At 37.3% G+C, this 16,185-nt stretch overlaps 1 protein-coding gene across 5 annotated transcripts in view; it reads left to right on the forward strand.

Moving 5' to 3' along the window:
• The window catches only part of KCNAB1 (potassium voltage-gated channel subfamily A regulatory beta subunit 1), a 417,300-nt gene that overhangs the window by 345,761 nt on the left and 55,354 nt on the right, over positions 1-16,185 (forward strand). For all 5 annotated transcript variants that reach the window (XM_082459591.1, XM_082459589.1, XM_082459590.1 and 2 more), the window contains exon 8: positions 6,546-6,632. In XM_082459591.1, coding sequence (XP_082315717.1) covers positions 6,546-6,632 — 87 coding nt within the window. The remainder of the gene's footprint in view (positions 1-6,545; positions 6,633-16,185) is intronic.

Raw genomic sequence — 16,185 nt, forward strand, 5'->3', positions numbered from 1 at the left:
CATCTATGCATTAAAAAAAACTGGTGGAAAGTTACTACTAGATAATTGATTCACAGTGCCATTGCTTTTGCAATGGTACTCAAAAATGGTATCATTTAGAAATAAACAAGAAATAATACAGTCTCCAAAATCTTTTATGTAGTAGAGTACTGTACCCTACTGTGAGGATTATAAGAATTGTGAGGAATTTTTAATTTATTTCTTGCTTGTCTATATATTACAAAATTTTATACTTCTACATTTTGCAATAAAGAAAAAATGTTAAAAGGGGCCGCCATATGTTTCTAACATCTTTACACTAGTTCATGAACAATTTTGTAAAAATTCAAGATTTTTATAACTTTAGATTCATAATTAATCATTGAGACAAATGATTCTTCTCCATTTTAAAACTAATTTCATTTATGAAATACCAAAGTCACCCAAAACATAAGATGTACTCTAATCCCACTACTTTCAAAATAAATATAAAGAAGTAAATTCCTCCCTTTGGTCACCTCATCTCATTCCACAGTTTGACAATACAGTGCATAGCCTTCCCTACTTTTCCCTGTAGTTACACTGACTTATCTATCTACCTATACACACTTACTTATAAATACAAAAATGTATGTATTAATCACTGACTGGTTTTTAGTATATTTGTAGGCCTCTGGGCTTTGAAATCAGAAAAACATTGGTTCAAGTTCCAACTCTTGTCATTTATGAGCTGGGGGACTTTGTGCAAGTTACTTAACCTCACTCAGCCTCATTTCCTGGACTCTAAGATGGGCTATCAATATCCTACCTCACAAGGTTACTATTCAGGAATTGAACTGCGATTGTTCACATTGAGCACAGTGTCTGTCATATAATAAGCACTTAATAAATGTTATTTTTGTCATCATCACCATCATCATCATTCTTAATAGCGTAACTGCCAGTCTTCTTTCTATGGATAAGGACACTAAGTAAGTAATATTCTGAGGCTGCCACAAAGAATGACCACATTCTAGCTCTTGAGAAAGCTTGCAAATTCCTTACCCAAACAAAATCCCTCCTCAGGTCATAGTATCCAATTTGACATTGTACAGTCAAACCCAGCCTGCCTCCCCAAACTGTTACCATTCCTGCGCTAGCATTTGCTCCATGACTTGTGTCATCTACCACAAAGTTTGTCAGAAAGGAAAAATCCAAGTCTTTGGCTTGTGTACCAAGCTGAACAAACATGGCGGCAGTGTGCTGCCTAGAAAGTTCTTGTTTTTCTTTTCTTTTCTTTTTGATCTAATTGATTCAAAAAGAGATTCAGAAAGTGATTTACACTAGCAATCAACAAAGAAATAGAAAAATCGATGAAAAAAAGAATGGAGAAGTTGTGCTACTGTGCTTTTCACTGAATCTCTATTGCTTTAATATTTACCAGTGTGTATGCATAATTTCAGAACTCTCCTTTTTAAGTCAGTTTTCTTCAAGCCACATACAACTCAATAGAAATAAAATTCTTTCCCCTTTTAAATAAGTCAGAAATCCTCTTGGGAACTAATCTCTCAGGATGGATAAACCAGTTCAGCTGAAATTCAAATTGACCCAGATTCAAGCTAACACAAAATTTCAAACTTTTGAGATTGAAGAAGAATTGGGATCAATTATTATGTTGTTACTGTTGGTGGTATTTTGCAGTTTATAGTTTCAGCCAAAGACAAAAATACTCATGACTGCAAGAGATTCAGCTCAAAGGATATTTCTAGGCAGGCTGAAATTAGGGAATTGAGTGAATTTTACAGAAAAAAAGAAGGGACATGAGATTTCTAGACCCAGAATAAATTTTGAAAAAGTTTACAAATCATTATCCTCAGGTTTCATTGGTACTTGGCCTGTGATGAGGATGACCTTATTTAACATTGGAGTTTCATATGCACATTAAGTTTGAGAAGCACTGTTAAAGAATGAGACAGAAGTCCAATTCATGTAGAGTTCAGGCCACTTGTGTGCTGGGTGACCTTGGCCACCTGAGTTAGTTTTTAGAGTGTAAAATTAGCTTGATTTGGGCATAATACAATTTTGAAAAAAGTCATATGAAAGACCTTTTCAGTGAACCCAAAGTCCTTGACTTAGATCCAGCTAGAAACAACATTCTCCTTAGATTCATAAGGAGGGAGTAGAAATTTCACTAATAGGTTTATTATATTCATTTGGAATCACAAGATCCTCTCAGGCTCTGAAAGTCTATTTATCCATTCAGCCATTCCACAAACATTCATTAAACCCAAATTTGTGCCAGTGTTAAAATTTAGCAGATCAAAGCTCTTTAGTATCTAACATGAAAGAATGGAAATAGTTTGGTAAGTCAAATTGTAAGCATTAGTAAATTGTTTCTGTGCTTTTATAGGCAAAAGCTGTGTTTAAGTCTGTATTTGCCTTTCGGGTAAACAACAGTTTTGTTATGTGATTCAAAACACAAACCCACTGTCCTTGTTTTAGGAGGAGGAGAGGAAAATAATCTGAGAAAGCTCCGCTTGAAACTTTTTAATGAATGGCAAATATTAAACCCTACTATCTGAACTTTTTAAAAAAGAGACAATTGATGATTTTTTAATTAAAGAATAAATTTCTTAACAAATGGATTCACCACAGGATTCCTTCCCAGTGCACCATGTTCATGGTAAACTGAAATCACCCACCCAAAACAATCATGTTTCATAATGGGAGATGTAGCCACTTATGTTATTCTAATGCAGGGCAGTCTTTATAAAAAGAAGCATGTCTCAAATCATGACTGAGAGGTCTGCCGAGAAGAAGCTGGAAAATTATATTGGGAAGCAGTGTACATTATTTAAGGCAACATTTTTTTTCAAGCCTGATCGGAATGCAAATATGCCATAGGAGTAGAAGATGATGACACAGCATATTTGAAGAGAACGTTGCAGAATTTCCAAACTACTCGTGGCCTTGTTTCTACAGAGTTAAATCTGCAACAATGAACACATGTTCCACCTCTAACCCTGCCAAACTGCTTAACATCTGGAATGAACATATTCCTTTAGACGCCTATGAAATAGGCTTAAATTGAATCAATTTTCACCTTATGAACAATACAGTTCCTGTTACACTTCAGAACCTAAAAGAGAGATTAACTTAGATTTCTTTTTACTGTCACTTGAAAGCTATTTTCTTTACATAATTTATTCTCCTGTGGACTTTTGAGGCCTTGCCAGTTAACATCTAGACATCTCCTCAAGAGCAGGGAACGTTTCTCCTGCTTCTCCTGTCTTCACTCCCACAGACACTGGGTTAGCGCCAAGGGACAGGCTAATGTCAAAAGTGCCTTCAGCAAGTGCATTCACTGCATGGGATCACTTACCTCCTTAGGTCATGATTAGCCGTTCGGATGCCCCTTTGGAGCCAAGGTTAATGCATTTTTGCACATCTACTTAAACTTAAAACAATACTTGTCCCCAAGCCAATGCTCAACAAACATTTGCTAAGTTGAGGTAGAATATGACTATTTGTTTATTGGAGATAAACCCTAAATGGCTCTCAAGGAGATACTTGTTAGCATGTCTTTATGTTGCTACAAGATTAAAGCATCCAAATAGAAAAAACCAGGACCACCTGATTTGTTTTGTAGTCACATGAAAGATCAAAACAGACAGACCATCTAGCTCCATTTTGTCTGTGGACAGATGAGGCTACTAAGGTCCAAAGAGGCTAAGAGACTGGCAAAGTCATTGAAGCCAGCACGATTTAGTACCCTGGATCCCAAGGCCTGTGCCCCACCTGCATGAAGACCTCTCCTCTGAATGCCAGACTGGTCCATCCAGCTGCCAAGAGCTCCGTGGGGTTGACTGATGTGCTGCTCAGACCCATCATGGCTCCCACCACTACCACCAATCTGCTTCTCCCGTGACTTTCTCATTTTCTAACAGTCACTTAACTTCTCAGGCCAAAAGTCTAAGAGTCCTCCTTGATACCTCTACCTCCACACTCTATATTCAGCACACCAAGAGTCCTCTTATTTCTACCTATACAACTTGTCCCAAATTTGAACACTTCTCATCAACTTGGTCCAAGCATTGTCTACTACAGTGACCTCCTCACTGGTCTCGCCTCCCTGCTGTCACTCTCGCCCCTGAAGGTCATTCTCAGCAGGCCAAGTGATCAGTTCAGAACACAAATCTGATAGCATCATTTCCCCAACTTAACTCCATTTCTTTACCTCCCAGCCCCTCACCAATGTCTTTCCATCTCACATAGAGTAAAATCCAAAATTCATGCCATGGATTACAAAACTTTATGTGATTGAGATTTTCAAAGTGAGCGGACAGTGTCTCTTAGGTGCACAACCTCCTTTTACTCCACTTCAGAGTCAGAGTAGGGACCTGGTGGATCATTGCCAGGATGCAACACATCACTTCTTATATTCTCACATGAATACTCTTGAATCTTGGCCTAAATATCAAGAAAAAAGGCTTTCCAGAGAAATAATTGAGAGATGAGGAATGACTGAATACAATGAGACTGTCATTCTGTCAAGTCCATGTCATTATTTATGGGTGCATACTATTACCTTGAACTATGAACCTGTGCCAATAGATGCTCTCAATATGTACTGTTTGCTCCCTGGAGATAAATACCATGTCCATGCATCTTTAACCCCCCAGAGCCCAGCACAGTTTCAGATCAAATTGGAACTCAGTACTTGCTTATGGCATGGAAGAGGAAAGGACTTCGGTTGTGACTGATCACACTGCATTCCAACAGGGCAGAGTTAGTCATAGCTCCTTCTAGTTTCTCTCAGCCCACACTGAGCTGTTCAGAAGAGCACAGAGGGAGAGCGCCATCATCAGAAAGGAGGACACTTCGTTTCCAGTGCCAGGCATGGGCCAGAACTGTCACTAAATGTCTCCCTTTAAATCCAGGAGGTCCAGTGAAAATCTTTGGCATCTAGTCTTTGGCACCGTTCATCCTGAGTCTTTCCAGATGTGAGCGCCACTGTTATAACTACCGCACTTCTATAGACTGTTGCACTTACCAAGTGCTTGCCAACTGATTTTATTTGCTCTCTGGAGCAGCGATTCTGAAGGTTGTAAGTATTGTTATCTCCACTACAGGTTAGAGAACTGAGTCACACACAAAAAGGTCAAATAACCCAACTGGGATCACATGCTAGAGTACAGATTTCCAACCCTTCAGACCTTGGGATACCCTATTATTGTTTGCTTAATTATCTTTTCCTCTCCTTACCTCCTCCATACACACAACTGCTTCCAAAGGTGACTCATATCATAGTGCTTTTTAAGCTAAATTTAATTTCAAGATGCCCATTGAGATAACTGGTAATACCCCGAGCCTGAAAGTCACTGGTTTTTTAAGAACAGGCATTAGACCTTACAACACCTGTCTGCCCTAATCTCTTCATCAGTGCTTCTTTTAACAAGCTACCATCACAGACAATCCTTTCTCAATTAATGAAAAAATATTTCCGGAACTGTATTCAGGCACTCCATCTTCCTGTCAGAAAAGTAATTGTGGCTGGCCGATAAGCCAGTTCGAAAAATCAAATTTAAATGAGCCAAATTTAAATTTATAAGAGCCTCATTTAACATGCAATTAATTTTATGCCTATAATAAAAAGAGAAAAACCCCCAGTCTTCCTGTGGAATTAAATAGGCTGATAAGGAAATGCTGTGCCTCATAGAAATGAGATAAAATAATTCTTGAACACTGTCATCCTTTTGGTTGCATAATACTATATACAATATGTTCTATCTCAGGGAAGTATTAATTTTACTGAAATTAAATATTTTTTTCTGCATAATCATAGGAACGTGACTCAGTGGTTAGGGTTGAGACATAGATTATTGGTTCCAGATTTTTTTTTTTTTTAAGCTCTCACTCCTTTATAGTACCCCTTAAATCTTTAGGGCTTCTAGTGTTTTTGTTTCTTCTCAAAAGAATGGGGAATAATAGAAGTGGTAGGGCTCAACTATATTTAAGGTTCTTCGAACTTTGTTTTAATTAGTAAAATGTTGAGTGAAGCCTTCATTTGCCAGCCTTTTTATTCCTATTAAAACCCATGTGTACATTAAGATGGGGTTGTCAGTCACTTATTTATGATTTACACCATTTTAATGTTTTTGATATGCAATAAATATATCTCCATCCCATTATAAGCCCATTAAGTCATTCAAAGCATGATAATAATTTGCATTTTTCAAGAAGAAAGAAGTTGAACTCAGGCTGCTTTTTATTCTAAACTTTGCTTCTAGACACAGACACACAGGAGCCACCGTGAAAAGTCATTACCAAGTGTGGATTTCCGGTGGAGCACTAATACCATTGAGAAAGTTCTAAGGCTTTTCTTTGTTGGGGAAAATGTCAGCCCTTGATATATTTTTTAAAGGTTCCAAGGGCCATTGAACACATCACAGTATTCACTGTCTTTTTTGAAACGAATCCAATGCTTTTTCTTTTTTAAAGTAAATTCTTGAAGGAAACCAAGCTTCAACTATTTCTAATAGTGCTCATATTTAGATTTTTTGAGGTTTTCCTGCTTCTGTTTCCAGGACTGAAGGGCTCCCTCCAGAGGCTGCAGCTCGAGTATGTGGATGTAGTCTTCGCAAATCGACCAGACAGTAACACCCCCATGGAAGGTGAGTGAAGAAATTTAATAAAAGACTCTAGAGTTATTGATTCTAGCTTGACGACTTATTACACTCACAGTAGGAAATGAAATATATTCAGACTGATTTGACTGAACGTGAAAAAACGATGTCTTTCAGCCTCACTATTTACCCACAAAGTCAGTGCTCCGCATCTTGCATCTTCATTAATTTTTAAGCAGTTGCAGGCACTGGGAGTGTGGCTCCTACCATTACAGTGCTCACTTTCTCCAGGTTCGTTTCACTTCTGTGATTTGATCGACTAAAACAATAAACGTAATTGGAAGGGGAGTTTATAACCCAGCCATCATTATTTTGGAGTGAGCTCTCTGAGGGTCTTCTTACTTTATAATGACTGTAGGTCGGATTAGTCTCCAATCTGTGGTGATAAGTGATAAGTGCTACCATGAGCAGAGGCTTTACAGGAGCGACTACTTGAAAATGTGACTCTTCGTTGCAATCTGGTTTTTGATTCTCAAGGAGCTGCAATATTTTATCCCCATTGTGTTAACAACTGTTTAAAGACAATTTAAGTATCTCCCTGTGGAAGCTTTCAGAATGTTCCTAAAACCAGATTTTCTTCAATCTGCATTTATTTATGGAAACTACCTAGGATGATTGAAGATAGTTTGGGAGGAAAAATTTAAAAGAAGGTTCTAGTTAATTGAGATTTATAATCATATGGATTATCATATACCTGAGGTGAATGAGAATGAAGATATTTGGGAAAAAGAAGGAAAAAAATAATGTTTTGGTTATTTGAGGTTTACTATATGACATGGATTTTACAAATTTTTAAAGAATTAGAATACTTGACATAAAATTACACTAAGGTAAATTTAGTTTTGATTATTCAAAAGGTAGTTCAGGATCTTGTAATAAATCAGGTTCTGTAAAGGTTTGTTCTTGCTAGAGGGTTATAGAAGTTATGGAAGTTATAAATGATTGCAGTATATATAGATATTTCTGTAGGTTGCATTTCTGAAAATAAAAGTTGTGGAAACTATTTTCCTTGCTATTTATGTCTTTCTCAACCACAGAGAAATGGTTAAAATATATATTTATATATCTAATTTTCTCCTAGAGTTTTCTGCTTTTTTTGATTTGAGTAAATTAGGAGTTTATTATAAAGCAATATCAGTGTTGGAAATTCATAATAAATTATCCATGGAAATGACATAAAATGCACATTTTTATCAAAGCAAAGAATAGGTGTTTGATAAAGCAAATCATAAACATTTTATTAGTGTAAGAAGTGCTTATTGCAAGGATAATATGTCACACTATTCTCAATGCCACATTAAAACAGAGCACTGAAGCTATCACATGAGCACAATTGTCAAGTAAAATGCCATTCAGTGGCGGCTGTGAAAGACTGAAATTGCTTCCCATTTTAAGTGCCTAGTGACTATTTTCCTCTTTGGAAAAATGTCCTTTGCAATTATGCTATGTACAGGAAAGAAGAACATCTGGGATTTTTCAGCATCTTTTTTTTTTTTGGCTCATTTTCCCCATTCTACCACTATCTTTAATCTGAGGGATATAATATAGAAGTCTCTGAAACAGAAAACATTATAATTTGCATTATATACCTACAGAAGGAGAAAATTCTCAGTTAGGAGCCAAACTATGTGATACTGATAAGATAATGGTATCTCTTACATGAAGACTAATTATGTGTTGACATTTATCAGAAGGGAGCTTCAAAACATAGAAAACAAAAACAAAAACAAACCAGATTGCTACCTGATAGAATGTATAACTGGAGCATTAACCAGTCTCCGCTGGAATCAGAGAATATTTACATTTTCTCTGAGTTTCTTACAAAAAATTCCACAAAGCAGAATAGGAAGCTGTTTTATCATGAGTCATTGTCCAAGTTCTGAAGTCTAATGAAGGGTGTCAAATAGAGATTTGTACTTGTTGATAAGGTCAAGAAACATGGCATTTCAAAGCTCTGCGGCAACCAACCTCCTTATGCTGGAATGTAGCCTGCTCTCTCCCACCCCCAGCAAAGAGAGATCCACTTCTGGCTGGCACATAAGACTCCGAGGCTTATTCCTCTGGAATGACTTAGCAGGTTCACACTACAGGCAAGTCCCCATGTAGGACTTATTCCAGATTGAAATAGCTTCCCTGTGATGTCTCCCTAGCTTTGCAGAAAATGTGTATCCTCAAACAATACACTCATTTGTTCCAAGGTGAGCCAGATGGAAGGGCCAGTTTGGTATTAGTCTCTAGAAACTCATTCTCTACATTTAGTCTTTCCTTCTTTACTGTAACAGAGGAAAGGACTGATCCGGGCAACAGAGAGAAGAAATAGGAAATAAGAAAAAAATAAGAAATAGACAGGGATTTCCAGGTAGCCTTGGGTGCATTTTCTCTTCTAAAAATGAAAAAAAAAAAAAAAAAGGTGTGCAAGCTATGTCTGGATTCCATGTTGTTATTAAGTTTCATTTTTGCAATGATTTTGTGAATCATATATGTGTGTATGTGAGTGAAAGTTGTACCTGTACAATGGGGTCTACCTTAGGAAGGCTATTAGGGTTTCTAAAAACAATAGAAAAGTAAATGTTACGTATAATCAAAATTACCCTTGAAAACCCTATAGTAATGACTTGTTTGTCAATGTTACTCTGTATCCTTTAATTACTCAATTTCTTTTCCAAATATAGTGACAAAACCATCACTAGATACTTTCCCAGACACCTTTTTTTTTTTTGGTAACAGCCTTAATATCATTCACATACTTTTCTTACTTTAGCAACTCACATTGGCAATTTTAGGCTCAACTGCATCCATTTCTGTCTAATATAAGTGATGGGACAGTGGTTGCCAAGTGCATATTGCTGAATTTTCCTATATTAAATCTACATATGTTGGCACTGTTCTTTGTATGTGTGCCTCACAGTAAACCCTTAGCATTTGTAGATCACCTTTATTGGTTTCAACCATTCCCCGTCAATTCCATGGACCCACAACACACCCTAACTTATGACTTTGCCAAGGCACCTATATTAAACCCTGGGGAACTAATGAGAGAACTTAGCCCAGCTTTCTAAGACTCATTTTAAACAACTTTGATTTAAATTTATTAAAATGCCAACCCCATCCTCCTGATTCGCACCATGAAAGGATGTTAATTGGGAACACTTCTAGAATAAACCAACATGAGTTTCATCCAGTTTCTACATATCAGATGACAACAAATTGAGCCAGAAAAAGATTAGCAGTAGCATCTTCATAATATTGGCATCATGTATCAAATTAGTTGTTGCCTTCCCTCCTTCCTTAGAAAGCCACTAGACAAAAAGTGAGTCCTTTCAAAAGAATGGCCACAAATTCCCAAAGTGCAACCAATGGAGAAGGGGGTGAGACTGCCTTTGTAATCTACAACCCTGTGGAATGCAATTAGACATTTTACAGCTATGGGAAGATGTTCCTGACAACAGAGGGGAACTTGTATACTTTTTCCTCTGTCCTTCTTGTTTATTTTTTCTGGTTCACCTAGTAGTAAGTCATTTTTCTTTCACAGCACCTGCCATGCCATCTGTCTCTGCTATAATATCTGGCATTGATGGCATGTTTTCCAATTCCAGAAAAAATCAGTCCCATGTCCCATTTCTTCTTTCTTATACTTCTGTGTTCTTCCCAGTAGAGTCACTGACAGTTCCTTGAGCTCCATGATACTCACATTCTTAAGTCTCTCACTTCCATAAATCCCCAAAGTATATTTCAAAATCTTCTCTTAAGCTCATTAGTCAAGAGAAAGTTCATTCCAACATGAATCATGTTGGACATGGATAGACACAGAGCATTTGTGTGTCTAAGGACCTGCACTAGGAGTTTTTGGTGTGGTTTTCTGTCATTCACAAGTGCTAGGCTAACTTCTCCATCCATACTCTTCTCATTGATCCAGAGAGGAAATGACTGAGCATGATTGTGGGCATGAAAGGAGGCTATAAGCCATGTACCACTTGTGAATAGTAGAAAAAAGAGGGGACCCATTTTAGTTTATGTAGCTTTTTAAAATAGGAAAGAAGAAAGGCCACTAAATTCATTGACCTGAGAATAAGATGATTTTTAAATTAAATTACATTTTAATTAAATTTTAATTTAAAAAAATTTGGCATTGAGTCCTCTTTTATTTATTTAGAATTTTTTGCCAAAACTAGTTAATCTCGCAGACTCCCTGAGTCATTAGATGTTATTCTCAATCTAATTACAGTTCAAATTATTTATTTTTTTCCTGCTAGTAGGTCAATGCAGACATAAAACAACCCAGATGTCTTATTTCAAATAAGAGAGACAAGATCAAAGTTAGCTTCACTCAATTCCCATACCATCATCATGTCAAACAACCTATTCCAAAGAATTTCCTTCTTTCTAAGCCATCTTTTTACTGTCCACATATGCCAGCAGGAATCTACAGATATTCAGGAATCTAGGACATCCAGTGACAGCTCAGGAAATACCAGAGAGTGGCAAACATTACAGGATCCCAAATTTTCTACACTTTCTCAATTCCAGAACACTGGACCTGGATATTTAGCATCCAAAGTAAAGTTTTCAGAACAAAAATGTAATGACCCCCAAACCTAGAAATACTGTCTAGCCACCATGGATCATCCCTTCTGCCTTTGTATTTTATTGTCTTCCCTGAAAGACACCCTCAATCTGTCCCCCCGCAAAAAAACATAATAGGAAGAAATCTTCTGCAAATAGGCTATAACGGTGCTGTTCCATAGAAATATTTTGAAAGCCACATATGTATTTTCAATTTTCTATTACTTATGTTTAAAAAGTAAAAAGAAACAGGTGAGATTAATTGTAAAAATATATTTTAATTTAAGCCAATATATAAAAAATTATCATTTCAACATACAATCAATATAAAAATTACTGAGGAGATATTTTACATTACTTTTTTTCATACTAAATCTTTGAAATCTGTTATGTATTTCACACTTATAGCACATCTTAATTTGGGCCAGCCACATTTCAAGTGCTCAATAACCACATGTGGCTAGTGGCTACTATTTGACCACACAGGTCTATAAACTCTAGTTCAAGTCTAGCAGAGCACCAGACACATACTGGGGGCTCAATAAATATTTATTGTGTGGATGGATGGATGGATAGATGGATGATTAGATGGATGAGTGAACAAGTTGTTTGATTGAATGAATGAAGCTCTAAAGTTAAATAGATCCACCATCACCTTTCTCTACTTGAAAACCTATTTTGGTTTCCTAACATCTATGAACATTCTGGTACCTGATCTGGTTCAGCATATTTCAGGGTGATATTAAGAAGGATAGGTTGCTGGCAAAGGGCGCCAGGACACTTTTTTTTTTTTTTTTTTTTTGGCTGTGTTGTGTCTTCGTTTCTGTGCAAGGGCTTTCTCTAGTTGCGACAAGTGGGGGGCCACTCTTCATCACGGTACGCGGGCCTCTCACTATCGCGGCCTCTCTTGTTGTGGAGCATAGGCTCCAGATGCGCAGGCTCAGTAGTTGTGGCTCACGGGCCTAGTTGCTCCGTGGCATGTGGGATCTTCCCAGACCAGGGCTCGAACCCGTGTCCCCTGCATTGGCAGGCAGATTCTCAACCACTGCGCCACCAGGGAAGCCGCCAGGACACTTACATCCCGTTTCTCCTCATCTGCCTTAACAGCAGCATCCAGATGCCAGATCTCTCTCCAGAAATCTGGCTGATACCTAAATGAGCAGAAATGAATGGAGGTATGATTCTTTTGCAGTTCAGTTGCCCCTGAGGATTACTATGTCAAATATTAAAATTATCTAACCCATTTCATTTATGACCCTGGCCAGGATGCTCTGAGGGCCTCTGGTGTTCGTCAGATCAATCTAACCTCCTGGCTTGAAAGGCTAAGACAGCTGAGTTTTCAAGAAATTAATTTGGAGAAAGTGATTTTCATATCTAAGAGGATGAGCCAAACCCTACCAAGCCCAGGGCAAAAAAAAACATTGTGTTCCAATTTTACTAAATCAGTTTTATTTCCATCTTAACTGTGAATTCACCAAACATTTTACTGCTACTTTAGATGTATTCAGCTGATGTTTTATCCTTTACAGAACACCAAGTCATGCTGTTAAAAAAGAAATTAATTTCATTCATTCTAAGAAATAACATGGGGGGATGGTTGAGTTCACTTTGTGTTCTTTCAGTCTCTGGTGTGGTTTTTTAGAAAAATCTCATGTTTCTATCATCATGGGCCTCCTTTTCATTAGGATAATATTTCTATAAAATGGACCTGGGGGCCATCAGATAGACACAGCTTTAAATCCTGGCTTTGCTACCTATTAGACTGTATGCCTAGGGCAAGTTTCTATCCTCACTGAGGCTCAGTCTCCTCCCCTGAAAATGGAGGTAACATATAAAGTGGCTTCTGAAGGAGTTAGCAGTGTGGGTACAGCACCTCACTCACAGCAGGGGAAGAAACAGAAGCCTCATTTCTAGAATGCCCCGCACATACACATAAAACTCCCTTCTCTCTGGGTCTCTCTCAAAGGTAAGCATAGGAGACGACTAAGACCCTAAAATTATAATGTGATGAAAATCAAATGCAGGTGGCCAAGCTGCAGGGTTGGCCAGGGTCTGTGGTGAGGCCATGTAGAATCAAGGTACACAGTTGGCAATGGAATTTTCTTCTAGCTCACATTTTTCTCCTTGAAATTTTGTTCTGAAATTCTCCATGCCCTTTAAAATTAGGTAATTATAGATTTTCCAGGGTTAATCTGTTCAGTCAAAAGGTGATCTTAAGCCTGTGATTTTATTTTCAAAAGTGTATCTAGAAAAGAACTCAATAATAAGATTCACTCATTCATTCAATTGATATTTTTTGAATATCTGCACCAGCAGACAGAAGGTGCCTGGGTCAATAGCACACTTGCTCTATTGGAAAGACTCAGGGACAAATCCACCTAGCCATTAACTGTAGTTCACCAGTTAGTCTGATGTGCAGATATGGACTCTTTGCATTTCTTGCACAGAGGATTTTTGAAGCCAGAATGGAGTCACCAGTGGGTGACTAATTTAAGACCACACTTGACAATAAAAATTATACAAAAAAAAGACTTTGAGTCCTCATATGGTTCATGTATATATATATTTTTTAATCAGTCATCAATTTTATACACATCAGTGTATACATGTCAATCCCAATCGCCCAATTCAGCACACCACCATCCCCACCCCACCACGGTTTTCCCCCCTTGGTGTCCATACATTTGTTCCCCACACCTGTGTCTCAACTGCCCTGCAAACCAGTTCATCTGTATCATTTTTCTAGGTTCCATATACATGTGTTAATATACGATATTTGTTTTTCTCTTTCTGACTTACTTCACTCTGTATGGAAGTCTCTAGATCCATCCACGTCTCAACAAATGACTCAATTTCGTTCCTTTTTATGGCTGAGTAATATTCCATTGTATATATGTACCACATCTGCTTTATCCATTTGTCTGTCGATGGGCATTTAGGTTGCTTCCATGACCTGGCTATTGTAAATAGTGCTGCAATGAACATTGGGGTGTATGTGTCTTTTTGAATTATGGTTTTCTCTGGGTATATGCCCAGTAGTGGGATTGCTGGATCATATGGTAATTCTATTTTTAGTTCTTTAAGGAACCTCCATACTGTTCTCGATAGTGGCTGTATCAATTTACATTCCCACCAACAGTGCAAGAGGGTTCCCTTTTCTCCACACCCTCTCCAGCATTTGTTGTTTGTAGATTTTCTGATGATGCCTATTCTAACTGGTGTGAGGTGATACCTCATTGTAGTTTTGATTTGCATTTCTCTAATAATTAATGATGTTGAGCAGCTTTTCATGTGCTTCTTGGCCATCTGTATGTCTTCTTTGGAGAAATGTCTATTTAGGTCTTCTGCCCATTTTTGGATTGGGTTGTTTTTTTCTTTAATATTGAGCTGAATGAGCTGTTTATATATTTTGGAGATTAATGCTTTGTCCGTTGATTGGTTTGCAAATAATTTCTCCCATTCTGAGGGTTGTCTTTTCGTCTTGTTTATGGTTTCCTTTGCTGTGCAAAAGCTTTGAAGTTTCATTAGGTCCCATTTGTTTATTTTTGTTTTTATTTCCATTACTATAGGAGGTGGATCAAGAAAGATCTTGCTGTGATTTATGTCAAAGGGTGTTCTTCCTATGTTTTCCTCTAAGAGTTTTATAGTGTCTGGTCTTACATTTAGGTCTTGAATCCATTTTGAGTTTATTTTTGTGTATGGTGTTAGGGAGTATTCTAATTTCTTTCTTTTACATGTAGCTGTCCAGTTTTCCCAGCACCACTTATTGAAGAGACTGTCTTTTCTCCATTGTATATCTTTGCCTCCTTTGTCATAGATTAGTTGACCATATGTGCGTGGGTTTATCTCTGGGCTTTCTATCTTGTTCCATTGATCTGTGTTTCTGTTTTTCTGCCAGTACCATATTGTCTTGATTACTGTAGCTTTGTAGTATAGTCTGAAGTCAGAGAGTCTGATTCCTGTAGCTCCATGTTTTTCCCTCAAGACTGCTTTGGCTATTCGGGGTCTTTTGTGTTTCCATACAAATTTTAAGATGATTTGTTCTAGTTCCGTAAAAAATGCCATTGGTAATTTGATAGGGATTGCATTGAATCTGTAGATTGCTTTGGGTAGTATAGTCATTTTCACAATGTTGATTCTTCCAATCCAAGAACATGGTATATCTCTCCATCTGTTGGTATCATCTTTAATTTCTTTCATCAGTGTCTTATAGTTTTCTGCATACAGGTCTTTTGTCTCCCTAGGTAGGTTTAATCCTAGGTATTTTATTCTTTTTGTTGCAGTGGTAAAAGGGAGTGTTTCCTTAATTTCTCTTTCAGATTTTTCATCATTAGTGTATAGGAATGCAAAAGATTTCTGTGCATTAATTTTGTATCCTGCAACTTTACCAGATTCATTGATTAGCTCTAGTAGTTTTCTGGTGACATTTTTAGGATTCTCTATGTATAGTATCATGTCATCTGCAAACAGTGACAGTTTTACTTCTTCTTTTCCAATTTGGATTCCTTTTATTTCTTTTTCTTCTCTGTTTGCCATGGCTAGGACTTCCAAAACTATGTTGAATAATAGTGGTGAGAGTGGACATCCTTATCTCATTCCTGATCTTAGAGGAAATGCTTTCAGTTTTTCACCGTTGAGAATGATGTTTGCTGTGGGTTTGTCATATATGGCCTTTATTATGTTGAGGTAGGTTCCCTCTGTGCCCACTTTCTGGAGAGTTTTTATCATAAATCGGTGTTGAATTTTGTCAAAAGCTTTTTCTGCATCTATTGAGATGATCATATGGTTTTTAGTCTTCAGTTTGTTAATATGGTGTATCACATTGATAGATTGGCGTATATTGAAGAATCCTTGCATCCCTGGGATAAATCCCACTTGATTGTGGTGTATGATCCTTTTAATGTGTTGTTGGATTCTGTTTGCTAGCATTTTGTTGAGGATTTTTGCATCTATATTCATGAGTGATATTGGTCTGTAA

The sequence above is a fragment of the Balaenoptera physalus genome (assembly GCF_965194825.1).
Source record: "Balaenoptera physalus genome assembly, chromosome: 4".
NCBI classification, from domain to species: Eukaryota; Metazoa; Chordata; class Mammalia; order Artiodactyla; family Balaenopteridae; genus Balaenoptera; species Balaenoptera physalus.